Source organism: Dama dama, chromosome 19, assembly GCF_033118175.1.
Source record: "Dama dama isolate Ldn47 chromosome 19, ASM3311817v1, whole genome shotgun sequence".
Lineage (NCBI taxonomy): Eukaryota > Metazoa > Chordata > Mammalia > Artiodactyla > Cervidae > Dama > Dama dama.
This window is the reverse complement of record NC_083699.1, coordinates 48,323,724-48,346,201: the sequence shown is the minus strand read 5'-3', so window position 1 is coordinate 48,346,201 and position 22,478 is coordinate 48,323,724. Positions and strand designations below refer to the sequence as shown.

Here is a 22,478-nt window from a genome sequence, read left to right as displayed (position 1 = left end):
TCTGCTGCCTTGGAATGGATCACCACTGTAGGACAGGAAGCTGCTACTGTGATGAGTTCTGCCATGTGGTACCAGACTGCTGCCCAGACCACCATGCCCTCTGCAAGCCCAGGCACGCACGTGCAGGCTCCTTTCCATCCCCAGGAGAGCTAGAGGCTGTGACTGACAAGGCAAGCCCCTTGCCTGTATTTCAGGCCAAGGCCAGGGTGTGGACTGGGTGATTCCTAAGGTTCCTGACATTCCCAAGATCCTGACATTTTGTCCATTTCATGTCAGAAGGGCCTGCACATTCCTCCCAGCTTTCTTTGCGCACTGTTCCTCGCTACCTGCTACTCTTCCCTGAGCCACTTTTCTGGGTCCCACAAGGAGAGGTTCAGCTGTTGGTGATTGGGGAACAGGGTGGGGAAATAAGGGTGGCTGGGCTCCCCTTAACGGTCCTCGCTTCTCCTGTAGTATCGATGCCTTTTTACCCATCCTGTGTAGACTTCTGAGGGCAGACAGGAAGGGGTGGGAGGCAGGGATGAGGACAGGAGCTTTCACCATGTTTTCTCAGCTCCTCAAACTACCAGCATGATGCTGCAGGTGGTGCTGAGGATGGAGAACCCATCCAGGGCTGTCAGAAGCAATGTAGACTGGATGCAGAGCATGTGAGTGCCCTGGAGATGCCCCTAGAAGGGGTGGCCAGCAAGCTGCTCCTGTCTCCCTGGCCTCCAGGACCCAAAGTTAAGGAGCAATTACCAAAGTGGGCAAAGGGCCTGAGGTGGGTGGGGCACCATGGCAACCACGGGTTTATGGTAGAAGCCAGGGTTCCTGCCTGCGAACACTGACACTAAATTTCATATGATTCTCATGTGTCAGGGAATACCATTCTTCTTTTGACTTTTTTCAACCATTTGAAAATGTAAAAAAAAAAAAAAATTCTTAACTTGTAATTTATACAAAAAAACAGGCAGAAAGACAGATTTGGTCCACAGACTGTGGTTTGCTATTCTCTGCCTTAAATCATCCTCTGTCCTTTATTTTCCTTTTGAGTATTGGCTTCAACCCTGATTTGTCCAGCTCTGCTCAGCATTGGAGGAAAGCTCTTGGCCCCCACCCTGGCATATTACAGCATTGAGCAGAAAGAAAGGCAGCCAGGACAATGGAAAGAGCTTGGACAGGTCCATCTGAATCCAGATAGACCTGGGTTCAGAGCCTGGCTAAACTTAAGCCTTCAGCCTTCTTAACTTTTCTGAGCCTTCCTTTCCCCATCTGTATCCTAGAGCTTGCCTTGTAGGGTTCTTGTGCAAAGGTCTGGTTCTTGGCAGATGAACAAGAGAGCACTGTTATTTGGGGAAACGTAATGGAACAGGCCTTCACTTACTGCTCACTCAGGTCCAGCAGCTTCTCCAAACCAACCTCCCGGGGCTGCCCCTCTTGATCACCATGAAGGGACTCAAGAAGAGAGCCTGATGCCTGCCTGGAGCTCCTCCCCTACCCTCTACCAACAGGGCCCCTGGAGCAGAGCTCAGCCTCCCATCCTGGGACTGCCAGGGCTGCAACACGGGCCCAGTGGTGTTGCAGTTCTCCACCTGCCACCTTGTGTGTCTCCCCATTGGTTCAACCAGAGGAAACCTGCTGTTGTCCTGCTGCTAAGTCGCTTCAGTTGTGTCCGACTCTGTGCGACCCCAGAGATGGCAGCCCACCAAGGCTCCCCCGTCCCTGGGATTCTCCAGGCAAGAACACTGGAGTGGGTTGCCATTTCCTCCAATACATGAAAGTGAAAAGTGAAAGTGAAGTCGCTCAGTCATGTCCGACTCTTTGCAACCCCATGGACGGCAGCCCACCAGGCTCCTCCGTCCATGGGATTTTCCAGGCAAGAGTACTAGAGTGGGGTGCCATTGCCTTCTCCGCTGTTGTCCTAAACATGTTTAAATGTGCATAAAATCAGTCAAACAAGTTATAAAACAGAAATTTGGCTCACGATTTTTATTGTTTTGTGATGGTTACAGTAAATATATATCTTGAAAGCAGGAAGTAAAAGCCTAGCGGTGCTGTGACTGAATAATTCTTGCCTCTCTCCTCAGTATTCCTTCCTGGGCTCTGTAGCACTGCCTATGAGTCCTGACATAGCCTGCCTGAGGCCTGTGACCTCTTGCCCACCCCCTTCTCTTCCCATGGGGCCAAAAGTGGCAGGGGACCTTCGTCTGGTGTGCTGGGAGCGGCCTCCTTGGGGTCTCCTTGAGCAGGATTTCAGAGCACTAGAAAAAATGATGCCACTGGCTTTGGGGTCCACTGAAACCATCTTTGCCTCCCAGACCTGCTTTTCCTCCTGCTCTGCGCACAGTGCCCTTCCTTCCAGCCTCCTGGACTCCAAACCTCAGGAGCATTTTTCATGTCTCTATGCCCTGGTTTTCTTCTGCGAGGTGCCAAGTATTTTGAGTTCACATCTGCCCCCTTCATATCCCACTGCCCAAGTCCTAGGTCACAGCCCCTTACTAGTCCTCTTGCTCTTACTGATCTCAGCCCACATTGTACCACATCGTACCCCCACAAAGCAGAGCTCTGGTGTTGCCAGTACCCCTCACTCAGAAACCACCCCTGGCCTCCCACTGTCTCTAGAATAAGGCTAACCTCCCATGCGTGGGGGCTTCCCTGGTGGCTCAGATAGTAAAGCGTCTGCCTGCAATGCAGGAGACCCAGGTTCAGTCTCTGGGTCGGGAAGATCCCCTGGAGAAGGAAATGGCAACCCACTCCAGTATTCTTGCTTGGAAAATCCCATGGATGGAGGAGCCTGGCAGGCTACAGTCCATGGGGTCACAAAGAGTTGGGCACGACTGAGTGACTTCACTTTCACTTTCACTTCCCCATGCGTGGCCTACTGAGTCCTCCTCTCCATGGACCCAAGGCACATTTCTGGCCTTATCTCCTGCTGGTCCCTCTCCCACACCTTGGTTCCAGCTAACCAGGTCATCCCCATCCAAGGCTTGCTCTAGACCTTTGCTAATCTGAACACTGGCTTCTAGTAAATGATAATAGCATAGGAGGCCCTGTCAGCACAGAACCTAGTTATTGGCTAGTGGGTCTGTTTTAGCTTAGTTTCTCCGAAAGCAGAGCCTGAATGAGTTATTTAGGGACCTGATCCAGAGGAGTGGGGAAAGGGGAAATGGCACAGAGAAGGGAGAGCCAGTTAAAGAGGTGTTAACTAGTTGACCCCTGCTATGGCTGATGGCTGCTCCATCCTTGGGACCTTCCAAGAAGCGTGTCTGAGAACCATCCATCCCAGCAATGAAACAGGGAGCATCTGTCTGTGGGCCCCCATTCCCCTTGGTCTGTGAGTTGCTCCCCAGGGCCCAATTCTCCCAGTTCTTCACTGCTGTGTGTGAGGGCTGAGTAGCTCCCAGAAGCATCCCAAGCCTCGGTATCAGGTAGGTCCTGGAACAGAGGCCAGTTGGCACGTGGCAAGGCTCTGCCTGCTCACTGCTGGGAGGCTGGTCCCTGCAGCAGTGGCTGGAATAGGCAGCAAGGCAAAGAGGACTTGAAATGGTGCATGAAAGTTGTCCCACATCTGGCTCTATGGAACACATGCTTTATGCCTTAGCTCTTCCGGCCACAGATGTTTTTTCCTCCCCAAGGATGCAAGAACCTGAGGGAGAGACAGCCCTGGACCCTGTTTGGGGTCCCACACCTTCAGAGCTTGAGATCTCCCTTCCTTGCCAGGAAGAGTTTTTCAGGGCAAGGCTCTGTGGAATGTGACCTCTCCAGTGGGGATCAGGCTGTGGGCCTCATAGAGAGTCCAACAATGCTGATTTGCAGGCTTTTTCTCCTTTCTTGAGTCAGTGCTCATTCCTTCCGAATGCCCAGAAACTCCATCTCCTTCTTTCCTGTCTCTCCTGCATTATCCCCCACCCCAACCAGGGTCCCCACAGATGTTCCAGTACTGGCACAGGTTCCTCGTTAGTTGAGTGTACAGGTGGTGCACATGGGCATGCAAATTTGATTTCTACCCAGGCCTCCATCATTCCTCCCTGTGTCTCTCTAGTATCTTTCCTGTGAAAGCCATTTCCCTGGCAGTGGCATACAACCTGGGCAAAGCCCTGAGAAAGCAGGGCTTTCTCATCACAATGAGAAATTCATGTCCACAAAAATGTCTAAAATTAAAAGGACCAGTGGTACCAGTGTTGATAAGAACATGGAGACTGGAACTCTCATATGTTGCTGGTGTAGTATGAGTGGGCACAGTTAATTTAGAAAACTGTGTGATGCTGTATACCAAAGCTAGACATGTGACCCAGCAATTTTACTCCTGGGTGTATGTATACATACCCAAGACATATACAAGATTATTGATAGTGATATTACTCAGAATAGTGAAAGACTAGAAATAACCCAAAAGTCCATCAATAGAAAAATTAATTGTGATATATTTCTAAAATGGATACTACCTAAAAACAAAAAAAGAATGAATCACTGTTATATACAACAACATGGGTGAATTTCCCAGGCATAATGTTAAGAAACCAGATGCAAGAAATTATGTATGCATAGTCCCATTTATACGAAGTTCAAAAATAGGCAGAAATAGTTTTCAGTGATAGAGGTGAGAAGGGTGGTCTTTGGAGAGATATTGACTGGAAATGGACACAAGGAGCCTACTGAGATGTTGACAACATCCTATATCCTGATCTGAGTAGTGAATGCATCCTGGGTGTTCAGTTCAGTTCAGTCACTCATGTCCAGCTCTTTGCAACCCCATGGATTGGAGCATACCAGGCTTCCCTGTCCTTCACTGTCTCCTGAAGTTTGCTCAAACTCATGTCCATTGAGGCGGTGATGCCATCCAACCGTCTCATACTCTGTCGCTCCCTTCTCCTCCTACCCTTAATGTTTCTCAACATCAAGGTCTTTTCCAATGAGTCAGCTCTTCACATCAGGTGGCCAAAGTTATTGGAGCTTCAGCATCAGTCCTTCCGAAGAATATACAGGATTGATTTCCTTTAGGATTGAGTGGTTTGATCTCCTTGCTTTTCAAGGGACTCTCAAGAGTCTTCTCCAGTACTGCAGTTTGAAAGCATCAGTTATTTGGCATTCAGCCTTCTTTATGGTCCAACTCTCACATCCATACTTGACAACTGGAAAAACTGTGGCTTTGACTATATGGACCTTTGTTGGCAAAGGAATGTCTCTGCCTTTTAATATGATGTCTAGGTTTGTCATAGCTTTCCTTTCATGGAGAAAGCATGTTTTAATTTCATGGTTGCAGTCACTGTCCACAGTGATTTTGGAGCCCAAGAAAATAAAGTCTGCCACTGTTTCCATTTTTCCCCCATCTATTTGCCATGAAGTGATGGGACTGAATGACATGATCTTAGTTTTTTGAATGCTGAGTTTTAAGAATTCACCAAGCTGTATACTACTTGAGATAACTCTATGTGGGCTATACCCTAATAAAATAAATGAAGGAAGAGAGGGCTCCCCAGAAACAGAGGCTTCCGTGCTATAACCCAAGAAGGAAATTGAGGTTAGGGTATAGAGGGGTCTGTTCTCAGGGCTTTGCAAACTTAGATGCTTCCTCCCACCTCTCTTTATCTACACATTTGGTACCTGTGGAGACTCACTCAGACCCACAGAGTTGGTAAAAGATTGATATTTTAAAAATTCATTTATTTGGCTACATTGAGTTAGGATCTTAAGTTTTGGTATTGGAACTCTTAGTTGCAGGGATTTACTCCCCTGACCAGGGGTCGAACCTTGGGCCCCTGCATTGGGAACTTGGAGTCTTAGTCACTAGACCACCAGGGAAGTCCCATAAAGATTATTTAAAAGAGGAAACATTTGACCTACAGAAGATGCAGAAATAAATGTTATCTGAACTTCTCTTATCTGACTAAAGCAGAGCCTTCTAAAAATACAGCTGCCATTAATCCCTGTCCAAGGGATTTTCCAGCCAATTTCAGCTGCCATGGAGACAGGCCACCAATAATACCTTCCATGTTTTCCCACAGAAGTGCTAAGCTCTGTGCCTTTGTTAAGGGTGGTGTAGAAACCTTTATCTCTGGTTATTCAGTGAGTTACTCTTTACTGAACAGCTCTGTGGTGCACGTGTAAGTAAACTTTATCTCTTCTCCTGTTCATCTCTCTTTTCTCAGTTAGCTCGCCTCCAGTCACTGGACCCAGGTTGGAAGAGGAAAAAGGTTTGCCTCCCAACAAACACAGAACTTGTTTTCTGTGGCCTATGGGGCTATGCTATAGTTCAGTGGCCTAGCAGATCTAGAACCTTATATTTCAAGGCTGTTTTACTGGGTTAACTCTTTTATCAGACCCTTTGCAGGCCAGTGCTTAGGCTTTAGTGGATACCCTTGTCTTGAGTTGAATTCATCCCTAAAATGTGCACTGGCTTATTGAGGAGGAGGGAGTTCTAAACATTCTTGATGAGAAAGCCAGACCCAAATGACAACTCCATCCTTCCATTGGTTCAGGTTGAGAAATCTGTAGCTTTCTTGACTTCTCTTTTCCTTTGACAGCTCTCATCAATCTAGCAAGAAATCACGTCAGCTCTACTTTCAAAACATATCCAGGAAAAAAAAAACCAAACATATCCAGAATCTGATTGACTCTCACTACCTCCTCTGACACCATCATGGCAGAGCCACCCTCGTCTTTCACCTGGATTAGGACAAAACCTCCTAACTCCCAGTTTCTGTTTCAGCACAGGGCTGCCAGAGTGGTCCTTCCAAATCCCAAGTCAGATTTCATCACTCCACAGCTCAAAACTCCCCAAGGGCTGCTTCCAGCTCATTCAGAGACCACCCCCCAAGGCTGGCAAGGCCCTTTATCACCCATGCCTTATCACCCTGCTCCCCCGACCCCCAACTCTGCTCTCTCATGAGGCTCCAGCCACATGGGCTCTTTGCTGTTTCTTGATCTAGATTCTGCCTTAGTCTCTGGATCTTTCCTATGAGTTCTGCTGTCTGGAGTGTTCTTCCCCATGTATCCACTTGACTGACTTTCTCATCAACTTGGAGTCATGGCTCAGATCCCATGGTGTTATTTAATACTGCCACCTGCCCCTCATCTCTGCATGCCACACACACACCAGGTTCTTCTTACCTATCTTTTCCCCGCTTTTCCCCATAATATTCATAATATTCCATAATACTCATCCCTATACCATTCACTTACTTATTATGTTTATCGTTTGAACTCTCTTGGTTCACCGGGGAGTTAGTTCCACAAGGGCAGGGATCTGTTTTACTCAGTGATGTACCCTGGGTGCCTAGAACAGTGTCTGACATCTAGTAAGGCGCTCCACACATGTTTGCTAAATTAATAAAACTAGCCTCCTATGCTCATTCAGAGTGAGACCTGAATTGGGCTGAACAAAATGTTCAGGAGCTTTCTTGTTAAGACTGTTATGGCCTCAAGGTCAACAGTCATATGTCCATCCGTGGAAATTCCCCCAGGTACAAAGGAAGATGGACTGACAAAATTCAGCAAAACCCAGGAAAGCATTCAGTCAGGCTTCCCTTCTAGTAGATTCCTGGTTAGATCCCATCATAGGCAACTGGGCTGGAGCTGAGCTGTTGATTACTAGATGATGAAAAGAAAAAGGAAATGGAGAAGGAAATTCCACAGTGGCAGGGTGAAAAGGGCACCTGGAGTACCTGGGTCTGTAGTTTAAGCCACCAGCTGCTGGAATGAGGAAGTCTCTTTCCTCACTGGGGTGGGGCAGACAGGTGGGTCAGGAGGAGAGGGAGGTGGCAGAAAGTAGCATATTCTTGCTGAATTTCTCCTCTGTTTTCTCAAGGGTGAAACTTCACACGAAATCACTCACTCATTACTATGTGCATGCTCAGTCACTCAGTCGAGTCTGACTCTTTGAGACACCATGGACTGCAGACCGCTAGACTCATTACTAGATCTGATCAAACAGAATTCAGGTCTTTGCTGTGGCCCCAGGGCCTCCTAAACTCCTCCAAGGGAAAATTCATTCTCCCATTTTATAAAGTGAAGGACTGAGGTTGAGCAGGATGGTGGAAGGGCTCAACCTAGCAGGAAGACTCTACAGATAAACAGTGTGGTTAGAACAGGGGTCCAGGATCCCTGATCCCAAGTGCTGGGCTGAGTCCCAGACAGACCCCCTTGGTCTCCTCTCATTGAGTCTTCCTGCCCAACCCCCTCACCCCAACCCCATGCCCTAGAATGACTTCCTTCTCCTTCCAGGCCACAGAGCCCTTTATCCCAACATGGGGGAGGTTCTGTTTTTAGTTTATTTTTAACAATCTTTTGGCCATGCTTCATGGCATGTGGGATCTTATTCCCCAGTCACGGATCCAACCCAAACGCTCTGCATTGTAATTGAGAAGTCTTAACCACTGGACTGCCAGGGAAGTCCCCAGGGTGAAATTCTAGAAGGCAGTGTCTTACATGAAGTAGAACCTCAGCCATCATGGCCAGGATGACCTCAGAGGCCATGACAGAGGCCCAGAGAAGCCAAATAACTTGTCCAAGATCACACAGCCCCTAGGCCATAATTAAGGAAGGACCTGGAAACAGAACCTAGACCTTCTGGATTCCACTTTAAAGTTCCTTCCAGCCATGAGATTTTTGTGATTTCTTGATGCTTGTCCAACAAGCTTTCCTCTGCTCTAGAACTGCTTTCTCCACAAAACTCTGACCCTGAGACTCCCAAGGTACCTTGTCTGGCCTCTGGCTATGGCCATAACAGCCTACGTCCTGGCCCCTTCGAGGGGATAAGATTCTTCACTGGGACATTTGGAAGTATATTCTGCAGCCTCATTCCCCTTCTTGTGGCCAAATCCCCAAACTTCCCTCAGTCATTACCTTCAGTGTCCCCCTTCCCAGGTCTGGGGACTCAGACCGGCCCACATACTGTTTCCCTTCTTCGAGGTGTACTCTCCCTGCCCTGCACCTACTGGCTGGCCCAGGACATGATCCTGCCTCTGGCTGGGATGTAGGATCCCAGGATGTAAAGACAGAAGGATGTTAGGGATCAGAGTCCTTCCCCACACTAGAGAGTTGTCTCCTGCAAACCTTAGAGGGCTGTTCCTCCTATGACTTGAGGATTCGAGTGTACATCAGGGTTCGTTTATTGAGTCCTTAAAATGTATGTGTTTTCAATAAGCACCAAGTATGTAGGTGCTATGTTAGAGCCTTTTTATTGCGTGTGATCCTCAAAAAACAGCCCAGTAATTTAAGGATTAGGCCCATTTTACAGATCAAGAGGTTGAGGTTCAGAAAGCTCTTTAGTTTGCCCTTGACCATACAGGTATTAGGGCTTCCCTGAGGCTCAGCTGGTAAAGAATCCGCCTGCAACATGGGAGGCCTGGGTTCGATCCCTGGGTTGGGAAGATCCCCTGGAGAAAGGAAAGGCTATCCACTCCAGTATTCCAGCCTGGAGAATTCCATGGACTGTATAATCCATGGGGTCTCAAAGAGTCGGACACTATTGAGCGAGACTTTCATTTTCACGTTCATAGAGGTAATAAATCCAGAATTAGGAATAAAACCCATGTCTCTCTAACTAGAAGTCAAAGTTCCATGCACAAGGTGGGGAGAGGGGAAAGCTTGTGGGAAGGGGGAGCATGTATGAAACACTTTCTGCCATGGTTTCCCTGGCTGCAGGAACCAGGGTGTGAATATCACAGTGGAAAGGATTCCGTATCTTCAAACCTTAGGGAGGAGGAGTCAGTGGGCAAGCGGGGCAGGAGGGTTGGCTCCTTGTCAGTCCTGACACACAAACTGCCAGCTCTCGGCCTGTGCACTTGAGATCACCTGGCTGCATCCTGGAAACTAGCCAGTCACACCTGGGCAGGTGGCCCGCCCAGCCTCCGCAGGTTGAGGAAGCAGGAAAAGTCGGCAGTGAGAGGAGTGGGCAGAGCTGCTGGCAATGGTGGCTGGAGTCCCAGCTATGATGAGCTTTCTCTGGTGTCTGGCTCTGCCCCTTTTCTTCTGCTGCTGGGAGGCTGGGGCCCCCAGGAGCTCTGCAGGTAAGGAGGTGAGAGGCTGCCTGTGGGCTTCTCTCCTGACTCTAGGTGGGAGTTTCTATACTACAGCTCTTTGTGGGTGTAAGTAGCTCTCTTGGGTTAGTTACAATCAATCAAAAAGCTATACAGCCTTCCCAGGTGGTGCTAGTGGCAAAGAACCTGCCTGCCAATGCAGGAGACATAAGAGATGTGGGTCAGACTCTCTGAGCCAGGAAGATCCCCTGGAGGAGGGCATGGTAACCCACTCCAGTATTCTTGCCTGGAGAATCCCATGGACAGAGGAGCTTGGTGGGCTTCAGTCCCTAGGGTTGCAAAGAGTTGGACATGACTGAAGCGACTGAGCACGCATAAAACTATACTTGCAGTATTGGGTGTGTGTGTTCTCGGTCGTATATGGCTTTTTGTGACCCCATGGACTCCTCTGTCCATAGGATTATCCTGGCAAGAATACTAGGGTGGGTTGCCATTTCCTTCTCCAGGGCATCTTCTCAATCCAGGGATCAAACGCACATCTCCTTCGGCTCCTACCTTGGCAGATGGATTCTTACCACTGAGCCACCTGGGAAGTCCCACTTGAAGTATGACTGTTATTGATAAAGAATACACAGTGGCAAAGGGTCAGCTTAAAAGCATGTAACGCTGCAGTCCATGCAAATGTGAGGTTGCTATGGGTTTGTTTTTATGCCTGTGCGGGTGTGAGTGTGTGTGGAGGGAAGAATAGGGAGTCTGAGGGTGTAGGCTGGTGACAAATCTGATTAAAGCCAAAGAATGTAGCTTGACAAGATTCTTCCTCCTTCAAGTTAATGTTTTAGCACAGATTTCCTTTAAAAGTCCATTAAATTTTTAAAATTTTTATATTGGAGTATAGTTGATTGAGAATGTTGTGATAGCTTCAGGCGCACAGCAAAATGACTCAGCTATACATATACATGTATCCGTTCTCCCCAAACTCCCCTCCCATCCAAGCTGTCACATGACATTGATCAGAGTTCCCTGTGTTATATAGTAGGTGCTTGTTGTAAAAACCTGTTTTTGCTTGGAAAGTCACAGATGGCTTGTGGAGGGTAGATTCTGAGAGAGGCAGGGCTTTTGTGAAAGAAAAGAATGAACACTGACCTGTAATAGAAATGATGCCAAGCTTGTCACATGCATTATCTTTTGTAAAAATAGACTGTATTTTTTAGAGCAGTTTTAGGTTCACAGCAAAACTGAGCAGAAAGTACAAAGATTTCTAAAGAGGCCTTGTCTGTGAAGTAATTAGCCTCCAGCTAATAAAAAATAAAATAAAATAAAATAAAGAGGCCTTGTCTCCCATCTTCTCACTACCCCCTCCATTATCAACATCTCTCACCAGAAATATACATGGGTTACAACTGAGGAATCTACAGTGACACATCATTATCACACATTGTCTTTCGAAACTTAATTTTTTTAGAGCAGTTTTAGTTTCACAGCAAAATGGAGAGGAAGGTACAGAGATTTTGCATATACCCCTGTCACTAGCTTTTTAATCCTCACAATAACCTTGTGAGAGATACATTCTCACCCTCATTTATCCCCTGCCCCCCAAGTGAGGAGCCCAAGTGAGGCTTCTAACCAGCATGAAGTAACTCTGCAGAGCCAGGAGTTTATTCCACACATCATGCCTAACCACTGGACCACACTGCCCCCCTGCACTCATTATCTCCCAAGTGTGTGCTTCACATTTAATGTAGTGTTTCCAACCAAGTGAAACAGGTACCTCAAGCTCCACTGTACAGATGGGACAATGCAGGCATGGAGCCGGGAGACTTGGCCGGATCACAAGTTTGGTAAGCGGCAAGGAAACTGAGGAGAGGGGACTGGAATTCTGGGTCCAAAGTCCACATGCTTTCCTCTCCCCAAGTTTGATTTGAGGAATGGTTCAGGAGAGCTGCAGCACTCTAGAGCTATTAAGGGCCAGGATGGGCTTTGCTCTGTTTGAGAAGACCCTGGGCAGGTAAGAGAGTTGGGTTGGGGGTTGTAAGAGCCCCGAAGACGAACAGGCGATGGGTTTGGGAAGCCTGAGGAGGTTCCACAGCAGGATAACACCACTGGGCTCCCAAGAAAGGAAGAAAATGTGTCAGGGGAATTCAGCATCAGACCCCATGGTGGGGTTTCAGGCTGTGTGGGCTGCCGCAGACAAGCTCTGCCTCCAGCTATGGGGACTGAGGAGCCTCAGAGAAACTGAAGTGAGGAGAAGCAAGTATATTCCTGCAAAAGTGTGAGTTGTGTGTGTAGGTAGACAACACTGAATGGGCAATGAGAACGAGGGCCATGACCACATAATCAGCATGTGGGTACAGCCTGAAACTCTCGCTGTATGAAAGTAGGTTGTGTGATTTCAGGTGACTCCTTGAGAGGACATGGTCGGGGAGGGATGCTTAATGACTCCCGGAAGGCTTAGGAACGGAAGCCGTATTCCCCTTCCTCTCTGGTGCTCACCCTCATGACTAGGCAGGTAGGAGACGCTCACTGGTAGGAGACAGAGTCAGGATTTGCACCAGTAAATCATCAGACTCCAGCTAGCAGGCAACACAGCTATGACTAGAGCGCAGTCTCTTGCTTCTTAGCCCAGTGTTCCGTCATCATCCAGTGGGAGACACAAGAGGACAAGCCAAGAGCCTCTTCTGATATCCTGGGTAGAGATGACCAAATGGCCCTGGCCTTCCTGTGGGTCCTTGGGTACTTCTGGGACAGTAGGTCTCAGAAAAGGCCATCTTAAACCATCAGAACCCTCCAAAAGTGTGCATATGCTTTTATCTTTTCCTTCCAAGAGTAGGGTTACCAGATAAAACACATGGCAAACTTGAATTTCAGGTAATGACTTTTTCAGTATGTCTTAAATATTACATGTACAGGAGGCGGTGATCAAAACCATCCCCAAGAAAAAGAAATGTAAAAAGGCAAAATGGTTGTCTGATGAGGCCTTACAAATAGCTGAGAAAAGAACAGAAGCAAAAGGCAAAGGAGAAAAGGAAAGATATACCCGTCTGAATGCAGAGTTCCAAAGAATAGCAAGGAGAGATGAGAAAGCCTTCCTAAGTGAACAATGCAAAGAAATAGAAGAAAACAATAGAATGGGAAAGACTAGAGATCTCTTTAAGAAAATTAGAGATACCATGGAAACATTTCATGCAAACATGGGCACAATAAAGGAGAGAAATGGTATGGATCTAACAGAAACAGAAGATATTAAGAAGAGGTGGCAAGAATACACAGAACGACTATACAAAAAAGATCTTAATGACCCAGATAACCACAATGGTGTGATCACTGACCTAGAGCCAGACATCTTGGAGTGCGAAATCAAGTGGGCCTTAGGAAGCACCACAACAAACAAAGCTAGTGGAGATGATGGAATTTCAACTGAGCTATTTCAAATCTTTAAAGATGATACTGTGAAAGTGCTGCACTCACTATGCCAGCAAATTTGGAAAACTCGGCAGTGGCCACAGGACTGGAAAAGGTCAGTTTTCATTCCAGTCCCAAAGAAGGGCAATACCAAAGAATGTTCAAACTACCACACAATTGCACTCCTTTCACATGTTAGAAAAGTAATGCTCAAAATTCTCCAAGCTAGGCTTCAACAGTAAGTGAACCATGAACTCCCAGATGTTCAAGCTGGATTTAGAAAAGGAAGAGGAACCAGAGATCGAATTGCCAACATCCATTGGAGCATAGAAAAGCAACAGAATTCCAGAAAAACATCTACTTCTGCTCCATTGATTATGCTAAAGCCTTTGACTGTGTGGATCACAACAAACTGTGGAAAATTCTTAAAGAGATAGGAATACCAGACCCCCTGACCTGCCTCCTGAGAAACCTGTATGCAGGTCAGGAAGCAACAGTTAGAACTGGACATGGAACAACAGACTGGTTCAAAATTGGGAAAGGAGTATATCAAAGCTGTATATTGTCATCCTGCTTATTTAACTTTTATGCAGAATACATCATATGAAATGCCAGGCTACATGAAGTACAAGCTGGAATCAAGATTCCCGGGAGGACTATCAATAATCTCAGATATTCAGATTACACCACCCTTATGGCAGAAAGTGAAGAGGAATTAAAGAGTCTCTTGATGAAGGTGAAAGAGGAGAGTGAAAAAGCTGGTTTTTCACTCAACATTCAAAATTCAACTCAACATTCAACTCAACATTCAACTCAACATTCAAAAAATGAAGAACATGGCATCCAGTCCCATTGCTTTATGGCAAATAGATACGGAAACAATGGAAACAGTGACAGACTTTATTTTCTTGGGCTCCAAAATCACTGCAGATGGTGACCGCAGCCATGAAATTAAAAGATGCTTCTCCTTGAAAGAAAAGCTGTGACAAGCCTAGACAACATATTAAAGAGCAGAGACATTACTTTGCCTACCAAGGTCTGTATAGTCAAAGTTTTGGTTTTTCCAGTAGTCATGTATGGATGTGAGAGACCATAAAGAAGGCAGTGTGCCAAAGAACTGATGCTTTTGAACTGTCGTGTTGGAGAAGACTCTTGAGAGTCCTTTGGACTGCAAGAAGATCAAACCAGTCAATCATAAAGGAAATCAACCCTGAATATTCATTGGAAGGACTGTGATGCTGAAGTACTTTGGCCACCTAATACAAAGAGCCAACTCATTAGAAAGGACCCTGATGCTGGGAAAGTTTGAAGGCAGGAGGAGAAGGGGACGACAGAGGATGAGATGGTTGGATGGCATCACTGACTCAATGGATGTAAGTTTGAACGAGCTCTGGGAGATGGTTAAGGACAGGGAAGCCTGGCGTGCCACAGTCCATGGGGTCAAAAAGAGTCAGACAGAACTGAGGCACTGAACAACAACAAATATTACATGACAAATACACATACTAAAAAATATTTATCATTAGCATTATTCTTTATTTATCTGACAAATTTAACTGGGCAGCCTGCATTTTTAGTTGCTAAATTTGGCAACCCTCCTCAAGAGATCAGAGAAGGAAATGGCAACCCACTCCCGTATTCTTGCCTGGAGAATCCCAGGGACGGAGGAGCCTGGTGGGCTGCCGTCTATGGAGTCGCACAGATTTGGACACGACTGAAGCGACTTAGCAGCAGCAGCCTCAAGAGATACCTCAGCCCCTCCCCCTCGACAGACAGGAGAGGCATCTATCGGCTCATAAATAATCCTGCTGCAGCCTCCCCTGGGGAACAAATGGCTGCTGGCCTTTCACTCACACGACCTCAGAGGGTCATTCAAGCGAGCAGAGACATTCTGCCCTATGGAGTTGTTGTTCAGTCACTAAATTGTGTCTGACTCTTTGTGACCCCGTGGATTACAACATGCCAGGCGTCTCTGTCCTTCACTACTCCTGAAGTTCGCTCCAAAAAATCGATAGGAAGGTGACAAGGATTCTTTCAGAAAGTTCTGAGAGTTGTGGTTCCTGCTCCACAGTTCTTGGTTCATTTGGATCTTCTGATTTTCTTTGCTCCCTCTTGAAGTGGGATCCTGGCCCACACTTTCACTTTGATGACTTCAGACCAATAAGGGTCTCGATTTGGGGGCTGGCTTGCCTCAAGTGGGCCATCAGAGGACCTCAGCCAGGGCAATCCCAGTTCCATGGCTGCTACATGGGCTGCCTTCCCAATATTGCCTCCTCTTCCTTGAAAATATAGTTGAAAAATAAGGTCAAATGATCCCTCCTCCCTGCTTCCTCCCAGTAGTGCCCAGGGATAAATCTAAGAGCCTGTGTCAAGTCAGTGCCCTGGGATTCACAGCTCACAGAGTTGCTTTTACCCAATACAGGTCCCAGTGGATCAGGCCACACAGAAGTGCCCGCTGTGACTCCGGAGGTCTGGACAAGCTCAGAGGAAGTCTTTCAGGCTACTGACCTCACTGATCCCTCTGTGCCAAACCACGCCTCTCGGGAAACTCAAACCCTGAGCACCCAAACCTCTGACAGGACCTTCATCAGAGGCGGCACTGTTTCAGAAGCAGAGACCAGGGAAGACAAGACCATGGCTCTCATGACAAGAAAGCCTTCCAAGTTCATGGCTGTGATCACTACTCCCATGGCAACATCATCCACAAGTGGCAGCCCCATGGGATGTGTAAGGACCACTGTCATAGGCAGTGAGCTCTGGAAAGTTGTCTTTGAGAACCTTTGCACTTTTGACAGCTCTGAAGAAGCAAAGAGAATCTTGAAATTCACTTACATTTCTGAAGCTGAGGCCCTATCCTCAGAGAGCAGTGCCTCCTCTGACAGCTCAGTTCCAGCTGTCACCACCTCACAAGCCCTGTCAGCAGACATCACTGCTCTGACTAAAGCCTTGGTTACCTGCATCACCAACATCAAGGTGATCAACTGCAGAGTTATGGAAACAGAATCAACTGCCGCCATCCCTGGGACCTCACACATAGATCACAGCTCCACAGGAGGACAGGCCCTGACCACCTCTGAGAGGTCAGCCTTGCCTGACTCCACTGAAGCAAAATCACACCTTACCAGGAACACAACCTCTGTTGAGACCTGGACAATAGCCCACGCCACAGAATCAGTCACACCTGTTGTCACAGTCATCCTCAGTAGCACCTCAGAAAAGGAAATGACAGCAGCCAAGGCCACTACCCCAAGTGGAACCTTGGTGACAGTCAGCAAGAACCTTTTGGAAGAAAGCTCAGCCCTCTCTGTTGAGACAACAAGTGACACCAGTATCTCAGGGATAATTACAGTCTCCACAGAGGATGCGACAACAGTAAGCAAAGTGACTTCCCCTGCTGGGTTCTCAGCTATGGTCTACAGCTTCTCCGAAGAAACCTCCACCACGAGTTCCACCTCCTCAGAGACTTCTACCACACACAGCACATTCAGTGGGTCCATTCCCACCATCAGCAGGAGCTCTCTTCCTTCTTTCCATCTGCCTATGGTTGACAGTATCCCAGAAACAAGTGTTACCTCAGCCAAGACCACAGCCTCAGCCAACAGCAGCCCCACAGCCTCAGCCGACAGCACCCTAGAAACAAGTGTCTCCTCAACCAAGATCACAGCCTCGACCAGTAGTAGCTCAGAAACAAGCGTCACCTCAGCCAAGACCACAGACTCAGTGAAGACCTTGAAAACAGCCAGCGCAGGTGGAGGGAAGCCCTTAAAAACCCCGGCCACCACTGCTTGGACAAGGTGGACAGATATTACTCCAGGTGAGTGGCTCCCCCGCTTGTAATCTTTGGGAATTTGGAGTTTGGCTTCTGCATGTTTAAGGAGATAGGGGAGAGGAAAATGAATCTGGAGGCTTCTTCTGAGCCCTGTCTCACATGTCACCTTTTCATGATGTTCTAGTAACAAAACCAGTAACAAGCAGAATTAAGGTAGGGTATGGAGAAAGTTCAGCACCAGAAGTGTGGAGAAATGGTTTGGGATCTTGTCTTTGCCCTGAGTGATGTAGGACAGGCCCGGCCCAGGTCCCTTCCCCTCTGAGCCTCAGTTTCACTGCCAGTACTTGGAGGGGGTGGCAGTGAAGTCCTTTCCAGTTCTGCCATTCCATGAGGTTAGCTGTTGAATAACTACTGTGCACCAGGGAGGGGCCAAATTTTATTTAAAAGACACAGTCCTCATGCTCTGAAAGCCTCTGGTTCAGCCAGAGCCACACCAAGTGGAAATTGGGAGAGTTTAGCTCACAGGATGCACTTTATGGAACTGGTAACGTAAATGGTGGGGGCTTCCCAGGTGTCAAGCCGGAGAAGCAGGTTCAATCTCTGGGTCGGGAAGATCCCCTGGAGAAGGAAATGCAACCCACTCCAGTATTCTTGCCTGGGAAATCCCACAGACAGAGGAGGCTGTCGGGCTACAGTCCATGGGGTTGCAAAGAGTCAGACCTGACAGCAGTTAAACAGCACTTGCAAGTGTAAATGGTGACTTAAAAATCAGTCAATAAGTTGGACAAACATTTGGGAGTTGAAAGCTACATCTTGAGACAACTTCTTTAGGGAAGAAGTCCTTTGTCGGCAGTCAGCCCAGCTTCTGGTCAGCCTGGAGACTTCACTTCCACTTCTCATCATCTTTCCTCATGCCTCATCCCAGCAGTATCCTCTGCTCGCCAGGCGTTTTTGGGAAGGTGAAATAAAAATATTAATCACAACCACCTTACTGAATATCTTTTGAATTTCAGGCAGAGGTGATATAAAAACATTTCACAGCCAGTAAGCATGGCAGCAGCTGACGGTTCTCTCTGATGGCACGCTTTGCATGTTATTTCCCCTAACTAAACCTTCAAAACCATTTTATGGAGTGGGTGTTCTTACTCTAACTGACAAGTGAGGAAATACATTTAAAGGCTGTTAAAAAAGTAGCAGTGGAATTCCAAATGAAAGTCAGCTTGATTCCAAAACTCAGAGTCTCCTGTTGTGCTTTTATTTTAAAAGCTTAAAGTATTAATATTTTTCTTTTAAAAAGATTTCATTTATTATGTGTTGATTAGATGATACATTGACATGATTTAAATTTCAATAGGTACATAGATTACATCTTAGATGTCTTTCTGCTATTGCTGTCCCCTTATTACCCAGTTTGCCTTTCATACGTATCTGATGGTATCACTTTGTTGTGAATCTTCTTCTGGACATGCAATATGCACATGGAAGCATAAAAAGGAAGAGGGAAGATATCTTTATATTATAGCAATATAATATAGATATTGATACTGTATCATATAGCTATAGACAATATCTACCTTCTTTTTTATGCAAATGGAACATGTGATAAACACAGATCTCTTGATACAAAGCTATCTTTTGGTATGGTTTCTCGGTATTTTGTTTTACCATAATTTCTTTAACCAGTGTTTTCTGGATGGACATTTAGGTCATTTCCAGTATTTTGTTATCATGAACAAAAAGTGCTGCAGTAAATAATACATTTTTCAGTTGTGTTATTTACTGTAGGATAAAGTTTTAGAAGTGCAATTCCTGGATTAATTCCAATAGTACTCTGATAGGAAGAATTGACTAAAAGGTGGCAGGTAAAGCTTAAGGCTCAAGGAAAGAATGAAGTTGTCTACAAAGCCTTTAAGTCAGGAAGGCTGGATTGAAAGACAGCTGCCACCTTAGAGCTGGACGAACTGGCCAAGCACATCCCCTTAGAGACCAGCTTCTCTGTGGCCTTTCTCTGGCTGGTCCCGTTCCCAACAGCTTCATCCAGGGCCCCCAGGCCTTCAGAACATTCTAGATTCACTTTCATTTCTCCTTCCTCACACTACTCTTTTGACTTCACCACATGTGGAGGGGGCCTTTACTCCTCATTTTCTTCCCTCTTGTTGGGAAGACATTATGATGGGTCCGGTTACTGGAGAGAAGGAATCCTCTCTTTGCAGTGAAGAGAGGGAACGCTCTGTGTGAACACAGACACACTTATACATGAGAGTAAGCGCACATGTACAGAGCAAGGACAGAAGCTGGGGGCCACAGTTCACATCTTGATTCCGGAAATGACTTACCCATGCTTTTGTCTTCTCACGGTTCTCAACTTGCAGGCGCAGATGGAGGCTTCCTCCTCCTGAGGCTGAGCGTGGCCTCCCTTGAAGACCTCACTGACCCCAGAGTGGCAGAGAGGCTGATGCATCAGGTGAGCAGGCACTCTTTGTGCCGGGGAGTGAAGGAAAGCGAGAGGTTCTTGGATATGCTGGGGAAGATCTGCAGGATACAGAAGAGCTGCTGCTACATTAGGGAGGGTCTAGTTTCTTGTGGAGTATTAGGAATGAAATCTAAGAATCTCTCCCTGGCTTTGTTTCTGCCTGTTTTTTCTGAGTACTAAATTCCCCTCTCTGAGATATATATATATATATATATATATATATATATATATATATAAAATTCTTTCCCTCATCCCAATTTCCTTAGGCCCTAGGAAGATCAGGCTTTCTGGTCCCTGGGAGAAGGTTAATGTTGTTAATGGACAGATAGTCAGGACTTTAGTTGCACATGGCAGCAACCCAATGCTTCGGAGCTTATTTAAAAGGCAGGGAATTGGCTGAAAAACCTAGAAATGGCTGTCCAGCTTCAGGTCTGGCTGGATCCAGAAGCTCAAACAGGATCATCAGGATTTTCCTTTTCTTTTCCCCTCTTAGCTCTGCTCTCTTCATTCCTCAGAGTCTTTCATATGTAAGGAAAGGCAGTTGTGACAGTGCCAGATTCACAAGGCACTTATCTCTCCCAAGTGCCTCCTAAGGAAGGACTGATCTCATGGACGTAGAAGGGCTACCATAACTGACAGCCTGACCTGAACCACATGGAATGGAATGAGAGACCACAAAAGAAATAGGGATGCTAGACAGAAGGGGAAAAAAAAAATCATAGATGTATGCTCTAGATGGACATCAAGACTGTATTTGTAGAAGCTGGGAAAATTCTCCTAAAACCCAGATCCCTGGACAAAGCTTCTAGTGCTGGAATTCTGGGATTACGGTTTGATGGTGTGAGTCACTGGAAGGTTAGAATGAGTCAGCTTAGCCTAACCCTTATGTCCACATCTTGCTGCCAAGGAATGATGGGAAGAGGGAATATTTGGGCTCAATAGGTCTGTTAGTGGAAGGAGGGACTTAGGACTCCCATAAGAAAGTCTCTGAATATGGCTTCCCTGTTGGTCTGCGGTGAAAAATCTGCCTGCCAATGGAGGAGATGCAGGTTTGAACCCTGGGTGGCGAAGATCCCCTGGAGAAGGAAACAGCAACCCACTCCAGTATTCTTGCCTGGAAAATCCCATGGACTGAGGAGCCTGGCAGGCTACAGTCCATGGGGTCTCAGAAGAGTCAGACATGACTTAGCAACTAAACAACGAACACAGCATGGGGTTTTGAAGAGGGACAGCCAAATAAATGACAGATTCCCAGGGCGTGATAATCCAAGTAGCAAGTGTTAATCCAGCCAGAGCTATGTCAGATTTGAACCCTTCAAACTGGAAACTATTTCAGAGTCAGAAAGAAGGTGTGGAGATAGGAGCAGATCAGTTGAGGTGTAGGAACCAGGCCAGGCAGCTGTTGGGTATCAGTTCCTGTTGTGAGCTGGTTACTGGTGAAAGTTCAGAGGTCAAACAAGAAGCTCTGCAGTTAGGTAGATCTGAGTATGAGTTCCAGTTCCTAATTGTGTGAACTTCTGTAAGTTACTCCATATTACTTTCCTCCCTTGTAAAATGAGGCTGGTACTACCTGCTTTATGGGGCTTCCCTGATGACTCAGCAGTAAAGAATCCCTCTGCAATGCAGCAGACACCAGAGATGAAGGTTCAATCCCTGGGATGGGAAGATCCCCTGGAGGAGGAAATGGCAACCCACTCCAGTATTCTTGTCTGAAATATTGTATGGAAACAGGAGCCTGGTAGGCTACAGTCCAAAGGTTTGCAAAGAGCTGGACATTACTGAGCACACACACACATGTGCGTACACACACCCCCCCCCACACACACATAACCTGCTTTATAAGGTTTTTTGTTGTTCAATCGCTAAATCGTGTCCAACTCTCTTGCGACCCCCTGGGCTATAGCTCACCAGGCTTCTCTGTCCATAGGATTTTCCTGGGCAAGAATACTGGAGTGGGTTGCCATTCCCTTCTTTAAGATTTCTTCCTGAACTAGGGATGGAACCGCGTCTCGTGCATTGACAGGCAAGAGCTCCCAGAGAAGTCCCTGCTTTATAAGGTTACTGAGGGATTTAAATGGTAGGAATGACATAGCCTATGTCCAGCCTGCAAGAAGCTCAGGAAGTGTTACTGGCCTCTTCATACGTCCTCTGTCCCTTCCTGTCCTTGGCCTGTGGTGAGCTCGCGGGCCACAAGGGCTGGAAGTACCACCTTCTCCTTTTGCCTAACAGCTCAGCCATAAACTGGACGTGCTTATGTTTCCTGTCCAAGTCTCCCTGCTGCATGTCAGGAGTGGCTGAAGAACACCAGCTGCAACTAGGCACAGTTGCATGCGGAAGGGAGCAGTGCTGCCTATGACCTGGGCCCCACCACGTCTGGAGCCATGTTACTGTGCAGAGATGTACCTGGAAGTTTCCCATGTAGATCAGCAGATCACAGCCTTACCCAGACCCAGGAGTGGGACCCTGGCCCACGTATGCCTGGGGGTAGTGTGTAGGGAGGGGGGGGGTCTGCACCTTGTTGCAGAGATGACCTTGGGCTTCCCCTGACATGTGTGTTGTGCTTCAGTAAAGAGCGAGCTGACCACCCATCTTTCACCTATTGTGTGCTTGCATCCTGCATCGAAAGTATACTCGGTGTGGCTCGGGGATAACTTTATATGGTACAGGAATTTTGTGCACCTTCACCACTACCTCCCTCCTTCATGCTCGTCTGGTCCTTGGCTTGAACTTTGATTACAGTGCTGGCCCTGGGACCTGCTGAACTGCGAACTCCTTCAGAGCAGGAACCACATCTATTTATCTCAGGATTCCTTGAACCTAGCAGAACACCTGGCCTGGAATAGGATCACAGAGAATGCTTGATAAATTGACTTGAATT

The 22,478-nt window shown here is 47.0% G+C and overlaps 1 protein-coding gene across 1 annotated transcript; it reads left to right on the top strand.

The window, feature by feature from the left end:
- The first annotated feature begins 9,755 nt into the window (after positions 1–9,755).
- Positions 9,756–22,177, top strand: MUC20 (mucin 20, cell surface associated). Its single transcript, XM_061167930.1, has 4 exons — positions 9,756–9,989; positions 15,781–17,172; positions 19,500–19,591; positions 21,830–22,177. Exons 1-4 carry the CDS (start codon positions 9,890–9,892, stop codon positions 21,896–21,898), a joined length of 1,653 nt encoding a protein of 550 aa, XP_061023913.1. The 5' UTR covers positions 9,756–9,889; the 3' UTR covers positions 21,899–22,177.
- The last annotated feature ends 301 nt before the right edge of the window (positions 22,178–22,478 follow it).